Raw genomic sequence first — 26,854 nt, 5'->3', positions numbered from 1 at the left:
GAATGTCATCGTATTCGTGGCGCGCGTGCTAATATTGGTGGAGCAGCGAAGATGTTGCGCAGGAGCCACGATGATCTTTCCCAAAGCGGCCGGGAAGCTCACAAATGCGGAAATGTCGAAAGACTTGATCGGGAAGATGCTGGTTGGAAGACTCAGGTACGCGAGGTATAATTGCGCATCATATGAGAAGGACCGCGAGTCGTGATGAGATGCAGGGATGAGGCGCAGTGAACAGACCGTGATCAGCCATGATCCTGTCCGGGATGCGGTCATAGCGCCCGTCGTTTTGCCTCGCCTGGTCGCGATCATATCATTTTCGCGATCGTGACCTCGAATAATCATCTCGGGTTTTGGAGATGATCTGGACGATGGTGGTTCTGTCAATATGCGTGTGTTAAGGAGTCGTGTTTGTGGAGGTGGAGTTGATGAACGGACGCGACTGCTCTGGCATGGGTGAACCCCACCATCGTTCCTGCCCCGCGATTGTCAAGCTTCAATTCTCCGTAAACATTAGGGTCTGGTAACAACAAAACCTTCAACAACCTTGACTGTAGAACATCCACCATGTCGCACAGTCACTCACACGATGGCCCATCGCACTCGCACGCTGCGGCAGATCATGGACACACCCACGAGATCCTGGATGGACCTGGTAGCTTTATCAGGCGCGAGATGCCTATCATCGAGGGCAGAGATTGGGAAGATCGAGCATTCACAGTAGGCATTGGAGGGTAAGATGATATTCATACATGTTGATGGTAAGTATATTGACAATATCTAGGCCTGTAGGCTCAGGAAAGACCGCCCTTATGTTAGCTCTCTGCAAAGCACTTCGACAACGCTTTGGCATTGCAGCAGTGACCAACGATATTTTCACAAGAGAAGATGGCGAGTTTTTGACCAGACACAAGGCACTTCCAGCGTAAGAATATCTGACAGTCAAAGAAACGAGATATGAGCTGACCACACATCATCAGTGAACGCATCGTCGCCGTCGAGACAGGAGGCTGCCCCCATGCTGCCGTCCGCGAAGACATCTCAGTCAATCTCCTGACCCTCACAAACCTCCACCACAAGTTCAACACCGACCTCCTCCTTATTGAATCCGGTGGCGACAACCTCGCAGCCAACTACTCTCGCGAACTCGCCGACTTCATCATCTACATCATCGATGTATCCGGTGGTGACAAGATCCCTCGCAAGGGCGGACCTGGAATCACGCAGTCGGATCTGCTGGTTGTCAACAAGATCGATCTTGCCGAGGCGGTAGGCGCTGATTTGAATGTCATGGAGCGCGACAGCAGGAGAATGCGAGAGGGTGGACCAACAATCTTTGCCGTGGTGAAGAAGGACCAGGGTGTTGATGCTATCGTTGATTTGATCTTGTCGGCTTGGAAGGCATCAGGAGCTACACAGGCGCGAAAGAGCAAGTTCGAGCCGACGTTGATGGATGAGAATGAGGAGGGTAAGGAGAGGAGCTACAGTATGTCCTGAGATGCTATTGTCTCCTGGGCTGAGGTCGAAGTGCCACTATACTGTCGGTTCTCTGCATTCCATGTGTTTCCTTGCCGCTGTACTAGACCATGCACCACTATAGTTGGATGCTGCTGATTGTCTTTGAGCTGCTGCAGGCCGTCAATGAGTAAGAGCTGCGTATCTGGCGGTAACAGTCTTCTTTTAGCGAATTTCGGCTATTTACAACTCTTGTGACCTTAGCGGCGGTGCAGCCGTCGATGGCATTAAAACACTTGTTTAGGGCTATAACTATGGTGACTTGGTTACTTTTTTCTTTAAAGCTAGTGTAGTTCTGTAGAGAGGATACTGGTCGTTGTAGCTCTGCGAAACAAGTATCAGTGAATACTTGGTCGATACGAAAGTGCTGCAGCTGGCTTTTTAGCTCTTTCACGGCTACCTCAAGCCCGGACAGTCTCCCACTTTCAGCTTGATCTGCACCGAGACACCGATCAATATGTTACGTTAGTACTTGTGGCTGGACGAGTGGAGTTGTCGTCTGACTCTGAGGAGGGTCATTCTGCTGGTCTGTCGTAGGATTATCAGACTTGATCTCAAACTCCGTGTTGGCGAAAGGTCCGGAAATCCTCTCTCGTATGACTGTCTTCGCTCAATAGCTCGAGATGTGTCGCTGTCTAAATATCAGAAGGATGGTTATCCTGACCAGCCCTGCCACATTTCCTGATCTTCCGTCCACATGTTTATAGCTGTGTCTGCAACCAACTGGCGCTTGTTTCGGCAAAGTCGCCAGATGTATAGTGACTTTCACAAGTTGCTGACCCCTCTGTGTCTGGAACCCATGATGTCATCTACCCACGAACCTGTTCTTCGGGCCAAAGAGCTATATCTCATCATTGTTCCGATTATCAAGGGGGGTCAGCAACTTGCGAGAGTCACCGATATTGGCAGACGATGCTGTGAGGACGATACGTTTTACTATCCTGGCTTTCTTGGCTGCTTTCAGGACTCAGAGTGTACCTTCACGAGTTGGGATGATCAACTCGTCCTCATGCTTTGAAGCATCTGCTGAAAAGGGACTGGCAACGTGCAGGATGTAAATGCACCCGGTGCAAGCTTCATCCCAGCCGGCATCTTGCTCAAGATCAGCGGCGGCAAACTGCAATGCATCGATGGCAAACTCTTCCGCACCACCGTTCCGAAGCATTTCGTGCACGCTTTCTGCGCGTTCGAGTGATCGGACTGTGGTGCGGACTTGGTATCCAGCATTGAGAACGGCGAGTACGCAGTGAGCGCCTACGCAGCCGGAGCCTCCGGTGACGAGGACCAATGTATTTGCCGGGTTCATCACGGCTAGGTTGTTTGTTACGTTGTTGCTCGATGCTGATGTGTGCAAGAATTGTACAATATAAGTATTGAACTGTCCGCGAAAGTGCGGAGATTTAGTGTTCTAGAGCCTAGTGCAACCGTCAGGTTCCCAATGTCCAATACTTATAGCCTTCTACGAGTAAGTAGTTAGTCTCTCCTCCTGGTCGTTATGCTCGTATGTATCGCAATAACGACACGCACAAACTGAAGGCGGAAGCATTGTGCTGGCCTGACGGCGTGTCGGAGTTCAGAGTCTCCTGTGTCGAAGGTCAAATGAGAGATCCTGTGTGGACACTGTTGATGATGCAAATGGCTGAAGTAGGCTCGGGGTCCGTGGAAAGTTGGTCGATCAGTGACCATTTCCTGTGTTGTACTAGTACATCGTAGCTTCGGTTGTCAGCGTTGCGCTGTCGATGTTCAGCCTCATGTTCACAACTTCACTCAACGTCTTGAGCTCGCGCGAAGTCGGACCAATGGCAGATGTAGAACGCCGTGCCGTATTGGATGATGCCCATGTGGAGTCCATAGCCATCAAGTATATGACAAAAGCGAAGGAAAGGATCCGATATCAAAGAGCGATGGTGAAAGCACACTAGCCCCCCTGGGATGTCGAACGGTCGAGGTCGGTTTCTTTGAACAAACACACAATCCAGTATAGTATCTCTCAGTTTCTCTAGCGCATTTAGACGACCCGAAGAGGCCTGCAAACGCCAGCTTTGAGTTTCGTGGACCGGTGGGTGATGTTGTATGATACTGTCACGGTTTGGGGTCTCCTGCACTAACGCCCTGTCGCACCTCACCTCATGGTGGGAGGTTGCTGCCTTTTCCCACTAACGTTATTTACAGCCACTCACCTACATATACTATTCGTAGCTTCATACAATACAACTGCAGTACAATCCTCAACTTTTTCCCTTTGCGTACAGTTCACCAGTTCACCAACTCCAACAGATATGCACTGGGCCAACAATCTGTGAGACTTGATTGTAGCACTTTTCGGAGCAATTCGCAGTACAGATACCGGAACAGCGTGAGTGTATAGTTTATACTTATGTTGTGAAGTTGTCAGAAACGGTCCTTCTTTCACTGTGATGTGTGGAATGATGCGGTGACTTCATGCATCTCAGAGGTTCTAGGCCCAGAGTGCGTTCCGTAACCAACTCAACCGTGCAAGACTCAGCGTCCGTGAATGTGCAATTGCTCGAATAGTTGGTTTGATGACTATAATCGCAGGAATAGGTAAAGGTTGACTTGGTATGGGTGACCTACTTCACAAATGTACTGCTCAACGAATACACCAAGCGCTTTACTGACCGTAATGTGACATTTCTCCAACAACCGCTTCTCCAGCACTCTTCTCTTGGTATGTACCTCATGGCCAGCAAGTCGATACCGCCTACCGTATTCAAGCCTGGGTTTTGCGATTCGCAGACCCCCATTGCCGCCGAGCTCACATATTATGCTTTGCAAAAGTCTAGGGACCCCCTTTGTTTGGTAGCTCAAGAAGAGCGTACCAAGAAGTTGAAATAGGGAGGGGTCAGGGGCTTGATCGGATGATATATATGTGGGCTTCTCCACGTGCTAGACCCTGAACCAGACCTTCACCACCACTCGGAAGCCACGGACATAGCAGAGGTCAGATCAACGTCACTGTTCTGTCTAATCTCGTCCCTATCTACCACTATTCTTCTTAATTTTGGCTGTTCCTTAACGTGTATCCATCTACAAGTCGTCCACGCTTATGCTGAAGACTTGATGGCCGACGATGTGGCTTCTCTCTAGACAACACTCAAAACGACACTCAAGTGCGCTCACTCTAATGTTTGTCATTTTAACCTTAACGGCTACAGATTCGACAGCTATCATTATGGCGATAGCTGGGTCCCTGGCCAACTCCAGTTTGCACATCACGATGACGCGAAGCGTCGGGAGGAAAACTACTTTTTTGCTTATCACCTGAGAGAGTCTGCGGTGGTAATTATGTATTTCTATGACATTGATGAGGCTCGAGTTGGCCTTATCAGTCGTCTGTTGGATGAAGAGTGGGCTGAAGAAGAGGCTAGATTCGGGTCGACTTATCTATAGCCCAACATGAATTGAGACAATCCTGTACGGCTCGTCACGGTGGTCCCGTCGATCTTGTTACATTCTCCTCCGCAACCGTCTGCTCATACGTATCGTACTTGTACTTGAACTCCACATGGTCGCTTCGCAGTGACTTCTGTCCCTTTCCATAGATTCTCTCAGCACCGGCGCATCCGGCCGAACACGGTCGTCCAGCAGCCCTCTTCTCCTAAGTTCCGAGACAAGCAGTTCCGAGGCTCTTCAAAATTGCCAGGTGAAACAACGTATGCGATGTTAAACCCATCGACATCAGCAATATCGACCCACTGCTCGAAGATATCAGGAACCTGTGATGGCGATCCTTTCGGCATCGCTCCAGAGCCATCTATCGCGACAAGCTTTCCAAGGTTGCGAACGGTCAGCGGCGGAATTTCAGACCCAGCGTACTGCAGATTATGCACAATACTCGTGCCAGTCGCTGCCACTGGTTGCGCGGCAGGTCTTCCTCGGTGAGCAGGTGATCCGATTTGAATTTGGGCACGTCAACACCGCTTGACACACACCACTGCGCCAGACCACCTTCTTCAAATGCATACTGAAGAGCTTCGCGGTGCTTTCTCTCAGCGTTCTCCTCGTCTTTGCCAATGATCGGCGTGATCATGGCGAAGATCTTGATTGTCTGAGGGTCTCGTCCGGCTGCGGCAGCTTGTTTTCGGATAGCCCTGACACGGGGCGCTACGACGTGCGGCGACAGTCCGACCACGAAGGTAGCTTCCGCGTGTGGCGATCCAAATTTCATGCCTGCAGCCGAAGTCCCAGCTTGGAAGCGCACTGGCGTACGTTGAGGTGAAGGGTCGACGATAAAGGGTGCATCGACAATCCATTTGCCTTCATGCTTGGTGCCAACTATCGAGAAGGATTAGGATCGGACATGGCTCCGCACAACTGGCAAGCCCGCATCTTCCTGACCTGGGGCATCATCACGACATGTCACGCCGCGGCACGGAACCGGCATGATCTTTACGCCATGAGGTTCTTGCTGGGCATGTTCGAAGTCAGAATGTTCCCTGGTCTGCTGGAGCAGTGCCAGACCTGGTATCGCCCTGATGAAATGGGACGTGTGATCGCGTATTTCTTCTCCTGGGGCGCCGTGTCTGGTATATGTTTCGCGCTCCTCGCATATAGCATCCCGTACATAGATGGCCTCTCCGGGTTGAGTGCGTGGCGTTAGGTCTATATTCTTGGAGGAATTGCGACGATTCTGTTCAGTGGTGTGGTGTGGGACTTGTGGACTTGGTGGCTCACTAGGAACACGGAGTACGATGCTATGCATGTACGGAGGTTGGCGAATCAGGCGAAGAAGGAAGGGAGAGTCAATGCGGAGGATATCAAGATCTTTGAGGAGAGGTTGTTCTATAGTAGGGGCTTGAGGGGGGCGAAGGGTTCTGAAGGTTGTCCCTGGTGATAAGTTTGAGCTGAAGTCGAAAAGTACCATGTTAAGGATTCAAGGACTGTGTTCTGCTGTTGAGTGACCGTTCCGAGCCTTGGAGAGGAAGGAGCTGTCTGCCAGCCGAGAAGACCGGGTAAAGTTGCCATTTCGATCTGTATCATGCCCCACCATGTGTCCTCACTTGGATCTCACAGCAGGACTTCACTCTAGCTACGACGGACGCGAATGAGTGAGAGCATGACTTTTAGTCCTCTTGTTAGATTACTCAGTAGTAATATGTCCGTGACGATGCGTTGGAGGGAGGATCAGCCGGCTTGCAGTACCCGCTGCTTCCAGCCAGTCACACAGGTCTTCGTCACACCCTTCTGCATGCACCCCCATTTGGGTTCGACGCAGTGCATGGAAAGCTTGTGTTGAGACACACAGACAACGGCAGTGCAGTACGAACAACCCATTTCTGAGCACCCTGCCTGGCCAACATCGCCAGCATTCACTTCTGACCTACCACAAGCCACATTCTACACCTTTGCAGCCTACCATGTCCTCACCAACGCCCTCAACAACAGCCCAGCAGCAGAGCGAAGCTCGGGCAGCAGTACTTGCCTCCCTCTCCTCGATCGGCACATCAATCGATGCCGACCTCCGGACGCGTACCGCAGACCTGCACGCCAACTCAGCAGCCATCGCCAAGCAGGAGAAGGAGCTTGCAAAGCAGACTGCTGCGCTGAGGAAGGAGGGCGACAATTGGCAGAAGCTCGGTGATACGAGCACGAAGAAGCTGAATGAGATCGGCGACGTGCAGAACTGGGCTGAGATGCTGGAGAGGGATCTGCTGGTCTTGGAGGAGACTGTTAGGCTGGTGCATGAGGAGAGGGCGGGTGGAGGGGAGAGGAGAGCAGCGAGATGATAACGCGTAGTGCTTGTTGTCTCGTCACTTTAACATAACCTTGGATTCGAAGTTATGAGCAGCGCGCCTTATCGTTTTCGACAGCAGGTGGATTGCGCACCTGCTGCCGCAGTTCAGTCAGTCAGTCAGAATAGCCACAGCTCTTTCGCAGCACTGTAGATCATCTGAAGGTGAAACAAGATCAAATGACGTCACCAGCAAATGGAAACTTCCAGATTGACATTTCTGCGGTGCTGGCGAAGTCTTGGTGCACGCGTACTGGTCGTGATGGCCATTTCTTACTTAAGCGTCCGAGCGTCCGAGCGTCCGAGCGTCTGTCCCGGCGCGTGCATCATCTTGAAGCTTCCGCTATCGACAATGAGAGTGACAACACCGCCGACCCCACAACACGCATGATAGAGGACCAGCCTCACTGCTTCTGGTATTAGTCATCGACCAAAGACTCTGCACCAGCCCAGACACTCTCACGCCTGCACCGTGATCTCTGGCTGCGCTTTCCTCATTTACGCCTCTGTTCCGCACCTACCCTGCGCATCACCTTCCCCGCCCACGACAACGTGTTTACCTACCAACCTGTTCGACCGTCATCTGTCATCTGTCAACGTCACCACGACAGCCTTCGCACCCTCTCACAATATCAGCAAGCTCTGTTCCCGGGGAAACAGGTAGCAGCCTGCATTGCGAAAGAGCCTTGTCCTGCGACAACCTAGGACTTTCGCCCCCCACTATTCGCCAGAAATTGCGCCAGAGGCGACATTGGAGAGATTGTATGTTTGGCTAGTTCGCTTTCCGAGCGCCCGGCGCAAACATGAAGATCAAGAAGCAGGCTACATCGCGGCATGAGTCCACTCTGGTAGGCAACATACTTCAAGGATGTTCAATGACATACTAACACGTATAGTCGCCGATGATAGCAGAATTTGTACGAGCAACCGAGTCAATACCGCTCTACCAGCTGCCCGCCCACCTAGCTTCGTTCCCCAAGCAGTGGCCATTTCCTCGCGGAGATGCCTATCACTGGATACCTGTGCTGAACCGCTTCGATCGCATACTGGAATTGTTCAACCAGGAATATGGGTTGGTGGACGCGCCGCAGACACAGCCCTTCCAGCGGCGATTACTGCTCAAGGGCGATGCAGAGGAGGAGAATACCAACGCCAAATCGAGCACCACTGACGCCGTTCTAGATACCCTGCACGTATCTCAGGATGGTGATCGTGAGCTGATCGAGCAACTTCTGGGCTTTACACGCATGCTGTTGGAGAATTGCGGTAACCGTAGCTTATACTCAAGCAGCGAGCGTTTGGACAAGCTTCTGAACACCACCTCCACGTCCTTGCTAAAGGCAACCCTACGACTTGGGCACAGGCTATCGCAGCGCTACCAGGCTGCACGCTTACGTCTGGCACCCGCCACACTGCACCCTTCGCTGCTCTCGAGCCACTACAACATCGGTCTTGACAAGATCCAGAAGCTGTCTGCACCATTCTCAAAGGGCCCCACAGCAGCCGCACCTCTCTTTGGCACACCTGCTGGCAAAGGAAAGGACAAAGGCCCTGGCGACCGACGCAGTGACACAGATAGGTTCAACCCGGCTGATTTGACTGGCTTGTACAAGCTACCAGAGTCCGCGCTGAAGCAAGAGTTTGGAGGAATCCACATCTCTTACTATGAGCCAACTGCAACACCTGAAGAGAGCGGCAGCAAGCCTGCAGCGCCTAACACAGATACACCCAGCACACCAACACCAGTGCGTCGAACGTCAAATATGCGAAACCAAACTCCACGAACGCCCCAGACCGCGCCGACCGCAGAGTCGCCGAGCACGCCAGCCTTCACTCCGGGAGAGCCGGGCGGCCGACCGAACGGACCAAAGACATTTGAGCTCTCTGCAGACAAGGTTGCGAAGACCCACATTCACGATTTGCTCAGGCAGGGGCTTGCAGAGCTGCCCGCTAGCGCGCATTATGAGTTGCTGCACAAGCTCCGCACGGCAAAGATGCTCAGCAGCGGAACTGCCGGACGGGATGACGCGGTCGCTGTCCGTCTGCTTGCAATTGCCAACATGGGCTTTGTGCACGGCGAGAAGGAGTTCCATGCTCGGCTGGGCCAACAAGATGCGGACGAGCCAAGGCGGCTGCAATTAGTGTTCCAGCTTTCTGAACTGGTGCAACCACCCGGCGACGGAATGACTGGTATATCGACCGAGCTTCAGACATTCACTTTCAACGCGCTGGAAGCATTAGCGAAACACAAGACCAAGTCGGCTGATGTCTGCACTGCGCTCAGCGTCAACGTCAACCACGGTGTGCTGTTCTACATCGTTCGCAAGCTCGTTGCCGGTCTTGGCATCGAAGAAGGCGCACAGATCGACCTTGAGGAAGATGAGTGGCGCGACGCAGTATTCTCCCTACTCAACACTATCCCACAATCTCAGTCCCGCACGGGAGAAGGTATGGTCTCTGCTGGGCTACTTGAGATCTTAGTCGAAGTCCTCAAGCTTCGAACGGACAAGGCAGAACGCAATCACCCCAAGATCCTCAACTTCCTTGATACATTTGTGTACAACTTGCAGCATGCATTTGCAGCTCTCGTCAGTGCTAGAGGTTTGGAGATCATCGCCGATCTCATGCAGTACGAAGTCAATACATCGAAGAAACTCGCCGAAGAGAACAAGGGCATGCCCAAGGAGTACAAGACTCAGCTCACCGACTACCAGATCCCTTTTTACCACCAGCAGACACTCAGGTGGCTCTTCAAGTTCTTGAATCACATGATGTCTCATACAGGTGGCAACTTCGATCGTCTCATGCGGCAACTCATTGACTCCTCGCAACTTCTGACTGCTCTCCGCACTGTGCTTTCAAATGCAAGCATCTTCGGTTCGACCGTATGGAGCATGGCCGTCAGCGTTCTTACGAGCTTCATTCACAACGAGCCAACCAGCTACCAGGTCATCGCTGAAGCTGGTCTGAGTGACGCCTTCCTAGAAACCGTGGCCGGTGCGCCAGCTTCAGAAGCAACGGCCGCAGCTATTGCCAGCCTTACAAACGCCACCAATCCTCAACCACAGCGCGTATACACAGCACGAGAGCCTGGTCAGCCCTTGGCTACTGGTATTCTTCCGGTAGCTGAGGCTATTTCAACTCTGCCCCCTGCCTTTGGAGCGATATGTTTGGCGGAGGCTGGTATGAAGCTGTTCCAATCGTCAAATGCTCTCCCTCGATTCTTCGAGATCTTTGAGAGTCCAGCTCACGTCAAGGCTCTTGATGCCGACACAGAGATGCCTACCATGATTGGTAACACTTTCGATGAATTGGTTCGCCATCATCCACCGCTGAAATCACGCGTCCTCTCGTGTCTGAGTGAGCTGATCGCTCGCGTCGTACAACTCTGCGCCGACAAAGCAGAGAAGGAAGGCGGCGGTGCGAAGCTGTGGACCGAAGATTCTGATGGCAAGCTGTTCGTTGCTGGCGGTCGTCGAGCACTTGTAGGTTCACAATCTGTGAGTGGTCGCGCTGGACAATCTACCTCTGGTACCGCAGATGTTGAGATGCAAGATGCTTACAAGCAACTAACGGCTCAGTCTTCTGTAGAAGCTGCATCGATCGATCAGATTGTCGATACGGAAGACAGCGCGCAAGGTCCAACGACCAGCCAGTACATTCGCGTGCTGTGTCGATTTTTGAGCGGTTTCTTCTCCAATCACGCTATGTGCGCTGCCTTCATCGAAGCGGATGGCGTAGAGTCCATTCTAGACATTTCCAGTCTTGCCTGCCTTGACCCGAAAGCCAAGGAATCACGCAGTATGAGTGAGGAATTTGGCCGTGTTGTTCAAGTTCTTGTTGAGCAGAAGCCGCACATCACTGTGCCCTCGCTGATCAAGCGGACTCAACGTGCATTGGAACAACTCGAGCCTCTCTTGAACCACTCAGGAGGGACGGCATTCTTTGCGCCCTTCACCAACAATGCCTTTCAAGACAATGAGGTGGTGAAGAACGGAACGAACTACGTGAAGGCTCTGGTCTCTGCGCACACACTCGTATCAGCCATGACCTTGACGTTTCAAAGTCAAATGTTCAGTCCTCGTTCTCAGCACAACGTCTCAGCTCAAGTCAACTTGGCTGACATGTACGCGCGCCTCGTTGACAGTCTCGGCAAGCTGCACCGTAGCTGTGTATGGGAAGAGATCCTCCTCCAGAGAAACATGCCAACAGCCTGGGAGAAGGAGACCCGCATCATCAGCCCCGGGTTCGGAGTCGCTGAAGCTGATCACATCTTCGGCATGGGAAGCAGCCATCGGCCGTCAGACCCGACCGAAGGAGCCACGAGCGATGATGCGACACCCTCTCAAGACGCAGCATCCGCAATCCCTGTTCCGAGCCAGGATAGCGCGCAGTTCAAGAACACACAAACCCTGCGCTCGCTCCTCAGTCGGATACCACTGGAAATCGCTCCATTCTTCCAATCCCTTGGTAGGCTTCTGCTCTCTAGACGAAGCTTAGAAACCTACCAGAGGCAATGCGCTACGATTGTCTCAGATCAGCTTGCGCAAGCGGTCATTGATCAGCTCCAATTTGAGGCACCTAAAGAGTCAGGCTCTGTGGAAGATCGATATGCATACTGGATTGTCACCTTGACATCTCTGTCGCAACTCATGATCGACCCACATATGGATAGGACCCAAGCATTGACTCTATTGCTCGTATCGTTCGGAAATCTTGGCGGCTTTGAAGTGCTTGCGGATATACTCAACAAGTTCTACGAGTCAGCTTCGGAGGCTTCCCACAAGGAGGGTGACGATGCGAGCGAGGAGAGCAAGCGACTTCTGCACCTGTCACTGGGCGGTATCAAGATCATGCTGGCTTTCTACGCCCAGATCACTAACAACAAGATCATAAGCGAGTCGCCACAGACATCGTCAATGCAGACTCGACCAGATCGTGATCGCGATCGAGCAGACTATTTCTCCACGCCACAATTCTTGGTTGAGTTACGTTACGCCGCCATCAAGCCTGTTGAGAAGATCTGGAACTCTGATCTTATCGACAAAGCCACCACCTCGATAGTGAAGACATCCATTAACATTTTGAGGTCTGTTCTTGAGTGCGAAGGTGAGCACGGAGCGTCCAAGAGCGTGGATAAGATCCCCAAGCGAAGCAAACCTATCATCAAGCCATGGGCGCCCCGTAATGGCGAGCATATGATCCGCTTGAAAGAGGCAGACTTCGAGGAGAGCTTGGCTGAAGAGGCACTCTATCGCTGCTGCGACAACTATAACCTGGCACATGATTACTGCCAAAATCAGACTCATCAGCCGTCGTCAAGAAATCCGATTCCACAGTACGAGATCGAGGCTCGTGGCCCACCGTCTACATCACCCAGCCGAGCTGAGGTTGTAGTACCTGAGCATGCCGACAACACCAGTATTTCTACAGGCGACGACACTAATGATGAGAGCGCCTTAGAAGCACCAGACGCTCGATCTGTTCAAATGGAGGATGTTGCCACAGATGCCTCTCAGGAAATGCCGGATGCCTCTGCCAGCACACCGGTGCCCGATAGCCAGCCAGCGCAGCCTTTCGTTGCACCTCGCGATGCCCTAGCATACCAGAAGCGAATGGCTGTTGGTAACAAAGCTGAAGCTGTTGCCTTGGACGATCTCGACAAGGAGCGCGCTACACTCCGTCAGAACTTAGTCGATCGTTCGCTCGATATACTCAACTCACATGATGGTGTCACCTTCGAATTGGCAGATCTCATCACTGCAGCCGTTGCAAAGGCATCTGACCCAGCGGCCATGCGCTCCGAAATCGGCGTGACATTGGTTCAGTCTCTGATCTCATACCAGAGCGAGGATGACTTCCGTTCGCAAGGCAAGAAGATCGCAGCTTCTGCACATTTGCTTGCCCTGGTCCTGCAAGAGAAGGACTTCTACGAAGTCATTGTGGAAGAGTTGAAAGACAACTTTGCTACGTTGCTTGGCTTCATCAAGATTTTCCCGGATCAGACGCCCGAGGAGTCCTCGCCCTGGATCGGACAGGTGCTTCTCATCATTGAGCGACTCCTGGCTGAAGATCAGCTTCCCCACCAGATCCAGTGGACGCCTCCAACTAGCGATTCACAGCAAGAAACTTCCGTCGATGACTTACCTGAGCCTATCGTAAGCACCGACGAAAAGAGCCTCCTATTCCAAGCGATCATGGACATTCTTCCACGCATTGGCAAAGACGAGTCTTTGGCTTTGTCAGTCACCCGCGTCCTGGTCATGCTCACTCGCACACGTAAGATTGCATCACGTCTGGCAGAGAAGCGCAACATCCAGCGCATTTTCCTTATGATTAAGCAACTTGCTGGCGTGACCAATGAAGGTCTACGGAGTGCTTTCATGATCGTCCTTCGCCACATGATCGAGGACGACGCCATGATCAGGCAGCTTATGCGTACAGAGATTCAGCAGATGTTCGAGTCGCGCGATCGAAGGCAGACTGACACGACCGGCTACACCCGCCAGATGTATGCTCTTGCCATCCGAGCTCCCGAGATCTTTGTCGAAATCACCAACGAGAAGTTACAATTGGCGCGTTTTGATCCCAACCAGCGACCTCAGACTCTGACGCTCAAGCGAGAGGATTTTCCTGCCACAGAGCTTAACGCAAGCGCCGGGCCTTCAGACACCACAGCTGAGGCAGACAAGCCTAAGGAGTCAAGTGAGGTCCCACCTCAGAAACCGGTTTTGGAGCGCACAAAGACTACAGATCTGAAGCTCCCGGTTGTCGAAAACCCTGATGGTGTCATTCACTATTTGCTTTGCGAGCTGCTCGCATACAAGGAGATCGAGGACAAAGCAGAGCCCCGGAAGCCCATGGAGTCCGCACCAGAGAGCCCAGAGACTCCGAACGCCACTGGCGAACCCCAGCCCCCTTTAGAAGGAGCCTCGACACCTTCGACTACGGCTTCAGACCCAAGCAAGTCTGAGAAGCCCACATTCAAGGCTGATGCGCATCCAATCTACATCTACCGTTGTTTCATCCTCAAGTGCCTCGCGGAACTCCTGCAAAGCTACAACCGTACCAAGATTGAGTTCATTAACTTCTCGCGCAAGGCCGATCCGTACACGATGACACCCTCGAAGCCTCGTTCTGGCGTGCTGAATTATCTTCTTAACGTCTTGGTTCCTATCGGTACCCTCAACCACGAGGGCGATCTCGCCTTCAAGAAGAAGCTTGCAACGTCGAATTGTGCTATCGATCTCATTGTCTCCCTTTGTAACAAAACGGGAGAGAATGCCCTGCCCAAGGCAGAGGCGAGCCAAATGTCCCCTTACGCTGAGACTGAACAGGACCTCCTCTTTGTGCGCAAGTTTGTTCTTGAACATGCTCTGAAGGCATTCAAGGACGCCAGCGCTTCTGACGAGGCTCTCGACATGAAGTACTCACGTCTGTTAGGCATTGCTGACATCTTCTCGAGGCTGGTGTCGCAGCGAGCCAACGGTGAGATGCTCACTTCAAATGCCGATCTTACGCCAAACCTCAAGCAAATGGCGAAGATCATGTATGAGAAGAACTTCATCACTATCCTGACGACAGCCATCTCAGATATCGACCTCAACTTCCCGAACGCGAAGCGAGTCGTCAAGTACATCCTGAAGCCGCTCAAGTGGCTGTGCTATGTCGCAATGGATCTGAGCACACACTATGACGACTCTTCAGCGCCTGACTCTGCTGACGAGTCCGAGATCTCGACAGCATCGGACGATGATCTCGTCGACAACGCACGCGAGGAAACGCCTGACCTCTTCCGCAACTCCACTCTCGGACTGTTCGAGCCTCATGACGATTACGAATCTGAAGATGAAGAGGACGAAGATGATGAAGAGATGATGTACGACGATCCATACGCCGACGATATGGAATACGACGAAGGCGGAGAGCTCGGTGATGACGATGTGGTTTCCGAAGAAGACGAGGAAATGCTGGAGATGGATATCGACGACATGGGTCCTATCGAAGGGCTGCCTGGCGATGTCGACGTCGAGATCGAACTTGACGATGGCCAAGAGGGCATGGAGTCAGGCACCGACGATGACTCGGAAGAGGATGATGAGGATGATGAAGACGATGAAGATATGGATGATGACGACGATGAGGAGGAGCCTATCGACGATGAAGCCGTCATGGATGCCATGGACGAGCTGGTCGAGGAACTCGAAGAGGTTACCGGTGACGACGAAGGCGGTAGTCTCGCTGACGACCAAGAAGAATGGAGTGACGAGGGCGACGACTTTCCACCCGGTATGAATGGGGATAACATGCCTACAAACCCTCTTAGCGGCTTCATTCTTGACCCACCTCAGCTTCTCGAACAGATGCGTCAGGGTGGTGACATTGAGGACTTCTTGGGTGACGAGATGGGCGAAGATGGTATGTAGTACGTTCGCACTTTCATGCATTTCATTCTGACCACACTAGGTGAAGAAGAGGAGGAAGAGGAGTATGACGAAGATGACATCCACTACGATCCTGGGATGGAAGACGACGAAGAAGGCATGCCTGAGCTGGGTTGGGGCGGTGGTGGCGTAAATTGGGATATCGGTGAGCCGGTCGCTCCGACCTCCCGCCATACCCACCGACTGAGTCCTTGGATGTTCCCTGCCGGACCTGGCGACCGTATCCTCGTCCCAGCATATCGTTCCCATCGTCCAGGCGCCGGCCCTCGCGCAACGGACGATGGCATCAATCCTCTTCTGCAGCGTGGCAGCCGATTGCACGGTCGCGATGGACCTACTGGTCGGGGTGAGAGCGATTGGGTCCACGCCATAGAGGGACGTGGCCCTCGCGCAGCCAATGCTGACAGCCCTGTTTCTTTCATTAGCAACCTACTTAACGCCATGAGCCAAGGTAACGCACCGCAGCTGCAACAGCATGGTGGTGCTATCCATCTGTCCTTCAACAATCTCCCAATTGGTATCCCTCCACCATTCGATGTCGGCTTCCATCGTAACATGGTTCCTCCCAGACCCGGTAACATGTCACGCTCCGCCCGCGAGGACCCACACTCAGCGGTTGCATTCTCGAAGGCTTACACTAGTCAACGCTGGCAAGAAGAAGCTAGGATCCTCTACGGCCCGGTTGCAATCGAGAAGAGTCAACGCGTGATCAACTCGATTCTGAAGCTCATGGTACCTCCCGCCATGGAAGCAGCCAAGAAACGAGACGAAGAGCGAAAGGCCGAGGCTGCCCGCAAGGCCAAGGAAGAGCAGGAGCGTAAAGAGCAGAAGGAGCGCGAGGAGCGCGAAGCTCGAGAGAAGGAGGAGGAGGAGCGACAGGAACGTGAAGCTGCTGAAGCCGCAGAGGCGGCCAGTCGCGCAGCTGAGACTGCTACATCGGACGAAGCTAAAGAGCAGCCCGCCACATCAATCGAAGGCACCTCTATGGAAGGCGTCGAAGCCGGTCAAGCAGAGCCTGAGGCTCCTGCCGAACCAGTACAGCGCATCACTACCATGCTGAGGGGGCGCGAATACGATATCACTGAGCTGGGCATTGACCTCGAATACCTTGATGCACTACCCGAGGAACTGCGCGAAGAAGTGCTGCTGCAACAAGTCGCTGAGCGACGTCAAGAGCAACGCCAGCAGCAAGCACAGCAAGCGCGTCAACAGCAGCAGGCCCGGCAACAACAGTCATCCGGTCAACCTGGACAGGCCGGCAGTGCCGCCCAGGTTGAGGAGCCTACCGAGCTCGACGAAGAATTTCTGGCTGCCCTTCCGCCGGAGATGCGTGCCGAGCTCCTCCAACAAGAAGCGGCTGATCGACGAAGACGTGAACGGGAGGAGAATCGCCGCCGTCAAGCTGCCAACGCCGGTGTCCCTGCAGCTCAAGCGGAAGAGATCGATGCTGCTAGCTTCTTCGCGACCTTGGACCCTGCTCTGCGTGCCGCCGTCCTCATGGACACAGACGAGGACACCCTGCGACAACTGCCACCTGAGATCTCGGCAGAAGCCCGAGCATATGGTGGTGATCGACGCTTGAATCAGTTCGAGTTTGGCTACCAACGCGGCGGACGTCGAGGCCAGCCGGATGACCCCACACAGAAGAAGAAGGCTCGTCCATGCGTTCAGATGCTCGACAAGGCAGGTGTTGCAACTTTGCTGAGGCTTATGTTCATCCCTCAGCAGGGTAGTGCCAAATCCAGTCTCAGCTCGATCTTGCGGTACGTCTGCGAGAACCGACAAAACCGAGCCGAAGTCATTAGCATCCTTCTCTCCATTCTCCAAGATGGCAGCGCCGACGTGAATGCTGTCGAGCGCAGCTTCGCTCAACTCTCACTCCGCGCGAAGCAGCCGCAGCAGCCTGCAGACAAGACCCCAAAGCTGTCTCGAAAGAACGGCGCATTGTCTATCAACTCAGACGTGTCGCCACTGATGGTGGTGCAACAGTGCTTGAACACGCTCGCACAGCTAACAGAGAAGAACCCAGCTGTCTGGCAATTTTTCTTGACCGAGCACGAGACAGGCGTGGGCTTCAAGAATCGTGGCAATCGCAAGGGCAAGGGCAAGGACGCTAAGTCAACCCGATACCCTGTCAACGCACTTTTGACTCTTCTGGATCGAAAGCTCATCGTAGAGAGCTCCTCAATCATGGAGCAGCTGACGGGTCTACTTCGAATCATCACCTACCCTCTACAGCAGATCAAGAAAGACAAGGAGAAGGCTGCGGAAGAGGCCAAGAAGGCAGCTGAAGCTGCTGTTGCAGGCCCAAATTCTGAAGCTCCGGTGGCTGGACCTGAACAGAAGCTGGCGGATCAGCAAGCAGGCCAAGACACCGATATGACAGCTACCGCCGATGCAACTGCGCCTACAACTGCAACCACAGAAGGCGAAGGCAGCTCGACCAAGCCGGAAGAGGCAAAAGCAAAGACCGAGGAAGAGAAGGGCAAGAAGCACAGGACGATTACGCCGCCAGACATTCCTGAGAACAACCTGCGTCTGGTCGCTAAGATTCTTGCTGCCCGCGAATGCAATAGTAAGGTGTTCCAAGAAACCCTATCCGTCATTAGCAATCTCTCGCCCATTCCAGGCGCAAAGGAGATCTTCGGCCAGGAACTGCTTGGCATTGCGAAGGAACTGGCTAAATCAATTCTCGATGATCTTGCCAGCTTGAAAGCTCAGGTGTCCAAGGCAGAGTCGCACACGGATGTCCAGGGTATTGCCCTAGCTAAATTCTCGCCTGCGACTTCAGATCAGACGAAGCTGTTGAGGGCTTTGACTGCGCTCGACTACTTGTTTGACCCTTCACGCGACAGCAAGGACAAGCCTGAAGCCAGTGCGGAGGCACTTGAACCCAAGCAGAAGGAGGACATCTTGTTGACGCTCTATGAAGATGCAGCTTTCGCGCCGCTCTGGACCAAACTCAGCGATTGCCTGACCGTCATTCGCGAACGAGGCAATATGCTCAACATTGCGACCACGCTTCTGCCTCTCATTGAGTCTCTTATGGTCGTTTGCAAGAACACTACTCTGAAGGAGCTTCCATTGGCCAAGATGTTGCCAAAGGAGTTCGCGCTTACCAGCCCGCCACCGGAGAGTAAGATGGAGAACCTCTTCTTCAATTTCACAGAGGATCACCGAAAGATCCTGAACGACCTTGTTCGCCAGAATCCGAAATTGATGAGCGGTACATTCTCCCTATTGGTCAAGAATTCAAAGGTATTGGAGTTTGACAACAAGCGCAACTACTTCAACCGAAAGCTTCACTCTCGTGGAGGCGACCGTCAACCACATCCGCCGCTCCAGCTCTCGGTGCGCCGAGACCAAGTTTTCCTGGACTCTTTTAAGTCTTTGTACTTCAAGAGTGCAGAAGAGATGAAGTATGGCAAGCTCAGCATCCGCTTCCACGGCGAAGAGGGTGTTGATGCTGGTGGTGTGACCCGCGAGTGGTTCCAAGTCATCGCGCGCCAGATGTTCAACGCCGATTACGCGCTCTTCGTACCTGTCGCGTCCGACCGAACGACCTTCCATCCAAACAGGCTCAGCTCTATCAACCCGGAGCACTTGATGTTCTTCAAATTTATTGGACGCATCATCGGTAAAGCGCTCTACGAGGGTCGTGTTCTTGATTGCCATTTCAGTCGTGCAGTCTACAAGCAGATCATGAGCAAGCAGGTCAACCTCAAGGATATGGAAACTCTGGATCTTGAGTACTACAAGTCGCTGGAGTGGATGTTGCATAACGACATCACAGATATCATCACTGAAACCTTCTCGACTGAAGTCGAGGCGTTTGGTGAGATGCAGACTGTCGATCTTATTGAGAATGGTCACAACATCCCGGTCACCGAGGATAACAAGCACGAATACATCCGCCTCATCACGGAGTACCGCCTCACAGGCGCCGTCGAAGAGCAACTCAAGGAATTCCTTCGGGGCTTCCACGACATTGTGCCAGCCGAGTTGGTATCCATCTTCAGCGAACAGGAGCTTGAGCTGCTGATTTCTGGTCTTCCTGATATCAACGTTGATGACTGGAAGAACAACACTGAATACCACAACTATACCGCTGCTTCGCCACAGATCCAGTGGTTCTGGCGTGCTGTCCGTACATTCGAGAAGGAAGAGCAGGCTAAGCTGCTCCAGTTCGTCACTGGTACCAGTAAGGTGCCATTGAACGGCTTCAAGGAACTCGAGGGCATGAACGGCTTCTCGAAGTTCAACATCCATCGCGACTATGGCAGCAAGGACCGCTTGCCGTCCAGCCATACTTGCTTCAACCGTAAGTTCCCGTCACTACAGACTTTTTACGAGTCACCACTAACGTCGCTGCAGAGCTTGACCTTCCAGAATACGAGTCCTACGAAGATCTCCGCAAGGCTCTCTACACAGCCATGACCGCTGGTGGTGAGTACTTTGGCTTCGCATAATCAGTACATCGTTTCTTCAGATTGTATCGACCATGTTCCGCGCTTCTTTACATATTCATGACCTTCGGTATGCATTGCAGGCGCGCTATTGTATGAGCATAAAATGGCGAGGAATTGGTGGGCGTTGAGCGTTTCCAGCTAGCATGATGATGCTGCGGAGGGAGACCGGGAGTGCAGGCCTGTGTCTTCTGATGCAAGTCACACGTGTGTAGCTAGTTTTGGCAAGGTATATCATAGTCATAGTAGGTAGTATACTGAGCTACTTTGTTCTGATATTCTGCGCTTTGTCTCGTAGTGATGCAGTCTGAGTCTACCAGATCGATGAGAGTGTCGCTCGGAGCCTGCAAGAACGGCAGCTTCCCCTTCATCAGCTAGTTGACGTTGACGATCACAAAGTATCTTATCGACTGCTGAGATGCTATTGCTCCAGATCTTTCGGACTCGCGCTTTCCGCGATCCGTGAAGTAAGCAGTTGCTGACGGCCCGATCAAGTTTAGGCGCCTCATTTCGGATGCTCCGGAATGATGAATAATACACGTCAACGTCAGCAAGACCCTTCAAACCCTCTTTACTCCTTCTCTCTCGCATATATACGACCGTACGTCGTACAGCAGAGATGTGACCTAGCGACAACTTGCTCTCCCCATTTTGAGGCTGAGTTCCTGCTCAAGCTGCACCGCACGAGCACTCTGCACGCTAACCTCGAACATTAACAGCATGGAAATATGCGGGTGAGACCACGATAACTTACTGAGGACCTGTGCGATACTCGTACAATTACAAAAGTCGTGCGAATCGTCGTTTGGTCCGAGTCTGCGACAGAGTCTTCGCGCTTGAGCGCAATACCACGCCATCGGTAGGATCCAACACGGGCTGCGACATCACCTAACTATAGAAGATAGGAAATGATCAAGACAAGCTGGAAAGCTTAAGGTAAGAAGATGCTGAGAACAGTTGAACAACGCCATGGCCTGGACCATCTGCTGCACACATTCGGAGGACCCAAGCAATCGACTTTTGGATTTTCAAAGTTGGCAGGAAGGCTCTTCAGAAAGAGGGCAGTTTCGATGCGACATATCACCAACCTCACAGCATTCTTCGGCTACCGAGCCAGAACATCTCTCAACCTTGACCAGCTGAGACCGAGCCAGGAGCGATGCAGCCAGGCAACACAACGCGAACTATTTTGACGAACAATGACGAATTCAGGAATGTACTCGACTACACCTTGCCATCGTAGGCTACGGGAGTCTTTCCGCATGTTCGTCGTGCAATCACGGCGAGGGCGATGAGAGACGTGAAGACCAACTACCGGAAAGGAGATGATTGTGCCGCTTTAGGCTGCACATCTCGCAAAGACCCACTCAAACAAGCAAAGAGATTTGGCACTTCCCGGGCACCGATGGAGTCCCCAAACCCAAGATCTCACGCCTTCATAACCTTTGCGCGAATATCGAGCAGTACAACTATCAGGGCGACAGCGACTACCTTCGATGCAGCGTGCCCGGGCAGAGATCCTGTGAACGCACATCACTATCACGCCCAGCCTGGTCTTTGTGGACTTCAAGAGAACGCTATGGGGGTCCAAGCTCGAAAGCGGCTGGACCACGGAGCGAGAGGCGTCGAAACACGGCACGGTTGCACCCAACGATCATCCCAAGACGACTCAGATTTCGGCACTAAGAGCGGCGACTGTTTGTCGTGACATCGTAGACCCACGACAAAAGGCATTGGGAAGTGTCGAAGCAGTGCGGGGGACCGAGGTGGATTTTGATTTGCTTCTTGGGCTACGACTCTGCGGTATTGCAAAACAACGCAACAGCACATGATCCTGCACGACGTTACAGGCACGATTTTCAATTCAGGCGCGGTCTTTCCCGCGTTTCAAAGGAACAACAAGGGCCGAAGACACGCCATCCGCCTTCCATGTGCTGCTTTCCAGCAAGCCACGCGGTACGCTTCCAGAAGGTGTCTTGATCTATTTGTTCCAGGCCGTGCTCCGGTTATCCCTGACCTGCCAAGCCCTTGGGAGACGGCCGAAACCCCTAGAACTGGCGCCTATGGTGTTTGACAGATGAGCTAGAGACAGGCGGAGTATGGTACGACTCTCGCACAGGGTCGTAAAAGGAAGAGCCGAGTTGATTTTGTGGGTGGAACCCGCAACGTAAGAGCAAGTCAAGGAGGCGACGTACCCAGATACGCGTGCGTGGAGATCTCGAAAAGCGGAGCTGCTAGCCGTATTCGGATATGGGTCTTGGACCCTGAACGGCTTTGATTGGAGCAGTGACCACCCAGCTTTATGTAAGGCTAGGACAAAGAACTCAGCCCCGTGCAGCTCGCAAGCAGTTCCATCTTTCAGGTTTCGGGGCCCCGAACCGTGCATACGCGCAATCTCTGGACTGAGAGCACCTAGGGGGTCAAGTGAAATACGCTGTGGCAGTACATATATGCCTGCGTGCCGTGGGCTTGTTCCTGAAGCCTTCCTGCGACCATCAACCACCCAAATCGCTGCCATGTTACGGCAAAACATTGTTTCCGCGCAAGAGATTGAGCAGTTGGTTGCGCAAGGTGAACCAATCGTAATTCACGAGGGGTATGCCCTGAACATCTCGACATGGATCGATAACCACCCTGGTGGCCGCCTGGCCATCTTGCACATGGTTGGCAGAGATGCAACAGACGAGATCAACATGTATGCACTTTCTCATATCGAGAGCTCGAGAAGCTCTTCGTCTGATCTCAAAACGTGAAACTGACCCCATATGCTGCAGCTATCACTCCAACAAGGCCCTTCTAATGATGAAGAAGTACCGCATTGGCCGCATACAAGAACCATGGACGAATCGCGAACCTCCTATTCGCGCCGCAAAACCTCACTCCGACGCAGATCTCGACGAGAAGAAAGCTACCAAAGCTGCTGATAGATGTTCAAGACGGAGTGTCGACCTGAGCTCCGTTAGTCTTCTATCCAACACATGCTCTGTGCGAAATTGATTCGAGTGTGCATCCCTGGCATATGCTAACGCCAGATCCAAGGTCGCTGCCACGATCGGCAAGAAACTTAATCCTATCGATGGATGCACAAACACATGCAGATCCCGCACACCAGACCCAGAGAAGCAGCCTCTGTTACGTTCCGAAGCCTCTCTACTTCCCGCATTCGATAAGACGGCACACCGACTTCAGTTTGCTGCCGAGCTGGAAGAGAAGGAGATAATGGACGGCTTGAGGGAGAACCCATCCCTTGATGCTGAGACACAACAACAGATCCTGCTGGACTATCGCGAGCTGCACGAACAGATCAAGGCGGAGGGCTTGTACCAGTGCAACTACTCAGCATACGGATGGGAATCCATTCGCTATGCCGCTCTGTTTGCTGCCTTCACATACCTTCTCTACAGCAAGTGGTACCTCACATCTGCCCTCTTTCTGGGTTTGTTCTGGGTAAGCCACCTCAAAGTTCTTCCAATATGTCCACTGACATTTCCCAGCAACAAATCATGTTCACAGCGCACGACGCCGGCCACCGCGGCATATCCGGCAACTTCGTCGTTGACACTTTAATCGGCGTCTTCATCGCCGACTTCTGCTGCGGCCTCTCAATCGGCTGGTGGAAATCTTCCCATAACGTGCACCACCTAATCACCAACATGCCCGAGCACGATCCCGACATCCAAAACACACCCCTCTTCTCCACCTCCCCAACCTATATCAAAGGCGTCATCTCAACTTTCTACAAGGACTTCGAATTCAAATGGGATGCTGCATGTGAGGTTTTGCTGCCCTACCAGAAGTACACATACTACCCCATCATGGCCCTGGCGCGGTTCAACCTCTACCTCCTCAGCTGGTGCCACCTGTTCTCCCCTCGCGCCGCCCAACTCGGCGCAGCATGGTGGACACGCCCCGTTGAACTCGTTTTCATGGCGTGCTACTGGTTTATTTTCGGATATCTGCTCGTCTGGTGCACGCTGCCTAGCTGGTCGATCCGCATCGGCTTCGTGCTGATTAGCCACCTCGTCACTATGATCCTGCATGTGCAGATCACGCTGAGCCATTGGGGTATGCCCACCTCCGACCTTGGTCCTACTGAGTCCTTCCCCCAGCGCCAAATGCGCACAACGATGGACGTCGAGTGCCCTGCGTGGTTGGATTGGGTGCACGGCGGTTTGCAGTTCCAGGCTGTGCACCATTTGTTTCCGCGGATGCCGAGGCATAATTTGCGGAGGGGGCAGGAGCTGGTAAGAGAGTTTAGCAAGAAGACGGGGGTTAGGTATCATTGTTACGGGTTTGTGGAGGGGAACAAGATTGTGTTGAGTAGGCTGGAGGAGGTTGCGAGTATGGTTAAGATGATGGTGGATTGTCAGAAGGATATGGTGGAGACGGGGGAGAGTGGGTTGCATTGATTGGGATGGCAAGGAAAGTGCTTCATTGCCTGGCGTTTGAAGGTTGGACATACAATCCATGAATACACATTTACCAGACTTCATTGTAAGGATATTTCTTGCTGACGCTGACGACGAGGTTCATCTGCTGTGCGACTATCATCACTCCCAGTGAGACGAGAGATCGACGGTCAGTGTGCCTCAACTTTCAAAGTCAGCCTGATAAGCTGGTTGCCAACCCCGAATATGCTTGCTCATTCATCGGCATTGGAACAGCATTTCAGTCGAAATCCAAAACTCACGATGGTTCTTTACGAGATCTTCAAACTCACCTTGGCATTGTAATGCCATCATCGCTAGCACCGCTGTACAATACATGGCTTCATTCGGCATCGGAATTGAAAGAAATGAGAAAAGTCGCTCAGACACCGGCAGAGGAGCAGATCCACACATTGGTCGAGAGACATGCGTCCACTGAAGAACGTGTTCACTCGTTGGTGAAAGAGCATGTGCAGCCGCTGTGGCCAAGGAACACGCGCAGTTGCCAGGTCTAAAGACTGTGTGGAATCCTCGGAGATCCAGAATTAGCTCCATGGATGCAGATGCGTTGGCAGAAGCTCTCCATGAAGCTGTAGCGCTTGACGAAACAGAGCAAGAGGAAGAAAAAGAAATAGATGAAGAGGCGAAACCGTCGGAAGCTTTTCGTCAAGGTGGTATCTCTGATCTACTACCAACGGAGGGAGAAAGTGCACCTAGTGATGGAGCAATGCCACTGGCGAGATTCGAATCCTATTCGGACTCGGAATAGTTCGGGCTCTGAACCGGTTGGAAAACCCCTCGAATTCCGCGACGAGGGTGTTCCGGACCTATCTTCTGACCAGTTCGACCCACTTGAGATATTTGACGACGTAATCGCCATATTCGGCCCCTCAGCTTGATGTGTAGAGCCTTGGGAAGTTGAATTTCGACCAAATCCTGTCATCTTTCCGCACTTCGAGGTCGACTCAAAGATTGGTGCTCAAAGCTTCAGCAAACTGCAAGTAGACCTTGCACCAATCGACAAGCCCTGTTTGAAGCAGCGGAAGTCCTTTCCGGCTTTGTTTGTGCTAATGGAAACGATGACAAGCGAATTGCGACGCACTCTGTCGCTCGATCTCCCGACACTGGAACAGAAACTACGGACCGTATGCCATAAAGGGCTGGAGACTTATCGATTAATGCTTGGCCATCGACAACTTCCAGATGTTCAAATAAGCAGACAAGCACAGTGACTGAACATAGATGTCAGGTTTGCAACATCACATTTCGCACCCCCGGGCTCCGAAACACATTATAACCGCTAAAAACAACCGTCGATAGGCTTGCGGAAAGTGTACTGCAGCTTTCAGCCTAGGCACAGACCTGAAGGGACACGTAAGGACTGTCCACAAGGGCGAGACAGACACGGTAGACACTCGGGTGTTGAGATGTACAGGTTCATGGTACAAACCACCAGAAAAAGTGTGGATAATCAAAAACGACTATCACCAATATCATGTCGACCCACGCTGTCAGCTCCGACATCATCCTCCAGGGACGCAACAACTGGGAACCTGGATCTTTGTCACCAAGAGAATAGCTGAGGTAGGAGATGTATGGGACTACATTGATCCTCTTAAGATCGTTCAACCTCTCCAAGAGAAGACGACCTGGAGAGGCGTATTCAGAGGTGCAAGAGAAGGGTAATCAATGGGTTTGTTGCACTTCGCCAAAGTCAATGAGAGTTTATTATACTGCAAAGTCGTCAACCATGATCGAATGCAACGTATCTTCGAGCAATATTCCACGTCTCCAAATCCAAGGCTCATCATCTCTCTTACTGCACTCACCGAGGCTCAATGCCGATAAGTGACAGGTCCGTTTTCAGAAAGGGAAGGCGAAACTGTCCGAACAGATGGCCTCTTATAGTTCGTCCTTCCGGTTCTCGGAGTAGAAGGCGCTTCAGCTTGCTTTTCTACTTCTCACCGAGATCTTCTGACACTGCAGATGATTCAATTGTCGTTGCCAGGCACGATATGTCCTCGTTAGTAGGGGCCGAGCCTCAATTTCCCTTTACAAAAGCTTATGCATGTTGGACACGTCCTTCTCGCGGACGCTGCAGCAGGAATGGGTGCGGAGCCTTCGCCGTAAAGGCTATCTGTGATCGATGTACTACGAACAGCATGTGAGGCAGAGCTATTGTGCGATTGAAGTCGTGGTGTCGAACCGACGGTTCGTTCTGCTCAGGCCCGTTGCTCTCTGCTCCATCACGAC

General features: G+C 52.6%; 6 protein-coding genes across 6 annotated transcripts; 4 read left to right on the top strand and 2 right to left on the bottom strand.

Annotated features, from left to right (window-relative positions):
• Positions 1-329: 329 nt before the first annotated feature.
• On the top strand, positions 330-1,782 carry BU25DRAFT_374536 (urease accessory protein UreG). The gene is made up of 3 exons (XM_033704066.1): positions 330-731; positions 782-922; positions 978-1,782. The coding sequence occupies exons 1-3, from the start codon at positions 565-567 to the stop codon at positions 1,492-1,494; spliced, it is 825 nt and encodes a 274-aa protein (XP_033558382.1). The 5' UTR covers positions 330-564; the 3' UTR covers positions 1,495-1,782.
• Positions 1,783-2,479: 697 nt separating this feature from the next.
• Positions 2,480-2,818, bottom strand: BU25DRAFT_424284 (uncharacterized protein; the record flags this gene model as incomplete). The annotated part of the gene is made up of 1 exon (XM_033708272.1): positions 2,480-2,818. The coding sequence occupies one exon, from the start codon at positions 2,816-2,818 to the stop codon at positions 2,480-2,482; it is 339 nt and encodes a 112-aa protein (XP_033558381.1).
• A 2,223-nt stretch (positions 2,819-5,041) lies between these two features.
• BU25DRAFT_450854 (bacterial luciferase-like protein) lies at positions 5,042-6,397 on the bottom strand (the record flags this gene model as incomplete). Its single annotated transcript, XM_033709720.1, has 3 exons — positions 5,042-5,380; positions 5,464-5,808; positions 5,872-6,397. The coding sequence occupies 3 exons, from the start codon at positions 6,395-6,397 to the stop codon at positions 5,082-5,084; spliced, it is 1,170 nt and encodes a 389-aa protein (XP_033558380.1). The 3' UTR covers positions 5,042-5,081.
• A 340-nt stretch (positions 6,398-6,737) lies between these two features.
• Positions 6,738-7,457, top strand: BU25DRAFT_413747 (uncharacterized protein). The gene has a single exon (XM_033707110.1). It carries the CDS (start codon positions 6,891-6,893, stop codon positions 7,257-7,259), a length of 369 nt encoding a protein of 122 aa, XP_033558379.1. The 5' UTR covers positions 6,738-6,890; the 3' UTR covers positions 7,260-7,457.
• A 160-nt stretch (positions 7,458-7,617) lies between these two features.
• On the top strand, positions 7,618-20,449 carry BU25DRAFT_493788 (uncharacterized protein). The gene is made up of 4 exons (XM_033711734.1): positions 7,618-8,112; positions 8,161-15,682; positions 15,731-20,029; positions 20,083-20,449. Exons 1-4 carry the CDS (start codon positions 8,068-8,070, stop codon positions 20,175-20,177), a joined length of 11,961 nt encoding a protein of 3,986 aa, XP_033558378.1. The 5' UTR covers positions 7,618-8,067; the 3' UTR covers positions 20,178-20,449.
• A 2,944-nt stretch (positions 20,450-23,393) lies between these two features.
• On the top strand, positions 23,394-25,150 carry BU25DRAFT_433690 (fatty acid/sphingolipid desaturase; the record flags this gene model as incomplete). The annotated part of the gene is made up of 3 exons (XM_033708798.1): positions 23,394-23,621; positions 23,669-24,539; positions 25,119-25,150. 3 exons carry the CDS (start codon positions 23,394-23,396, stop codon positions 25,148-25,150), a joined length of 1,131 nt encoding a protein of 376 aa, XP_033558377.1.
• Positions 25,151-26,854: the final 1,704 nt, after the last annotated feature.

This window comes from Macroventuria anomochaeta (assembly GCF_010093625.1).
Source record: "Macroventuria anomochaeta strain CBS 525.71 unplaced genomic scaffold BU25scaffold_32, whole genome shotgun sequence".
In the NCBI taxonomy this organism is placed as follows: domain Eukaryota; kingdom Fungi; phylum Ascomycota; class Dothideomycetes; order Pleosporales; family Didymellaceae; genus Macroventuria; species Macroventuria anomochaeta.
This window is presented reverse-complemented; position numbering and strand designations above follow the sequence as displayed.

Coding starts and splice junctions, on each gene's coding strand:
- BU25DRAFT_413747 (XM_033707110.1), top strand. CDS start 6,891: ATGTCCTCACCAACGCCCTCAACAACAGCCCAGCAGCAGAGCGAAGCT.
- BU25DRAFT_374536 (XM_033704066.1), top strand. CDS start 565: ATGTCGCACAGTCACTCACACGATGGCCCATCGCACTCGCACGCTGCG. Junction 732..781: donor TTCACAGTAGGCATTGGAGG/GTAAGATGATAT, acceptor GACAATATCTAG/GCCTGTAGGCTCAGGAAAGA. Junction 923..977: donor AGACACAAGGCACTTCCAGC/GTAAGAATATCT, acceptor ACACATCATCAG/TGAACGCATCGTCGCCGTCG.
- BU25DRAFT_493788 (XM_033711734.1), top strand. CDS start 8,068: ATGAAGATCAAGAAGCAGGCTACATCGCGGCATGAGTCCACTCTG. Junction 8,113..8,160: donor CGCGGCATGAGTCCACTCTG/GTAGGCAACATA, acceptor TAACACGTATAG/TCGCCGATGATAGCAGAATT. Junction 15,683..15,730: donor TGACGAGATGGGCGAAGATG/GTATGTAGTACG, acceptor TGACCACACTAG/GTGAAGAAGAGGAGGAAGAG.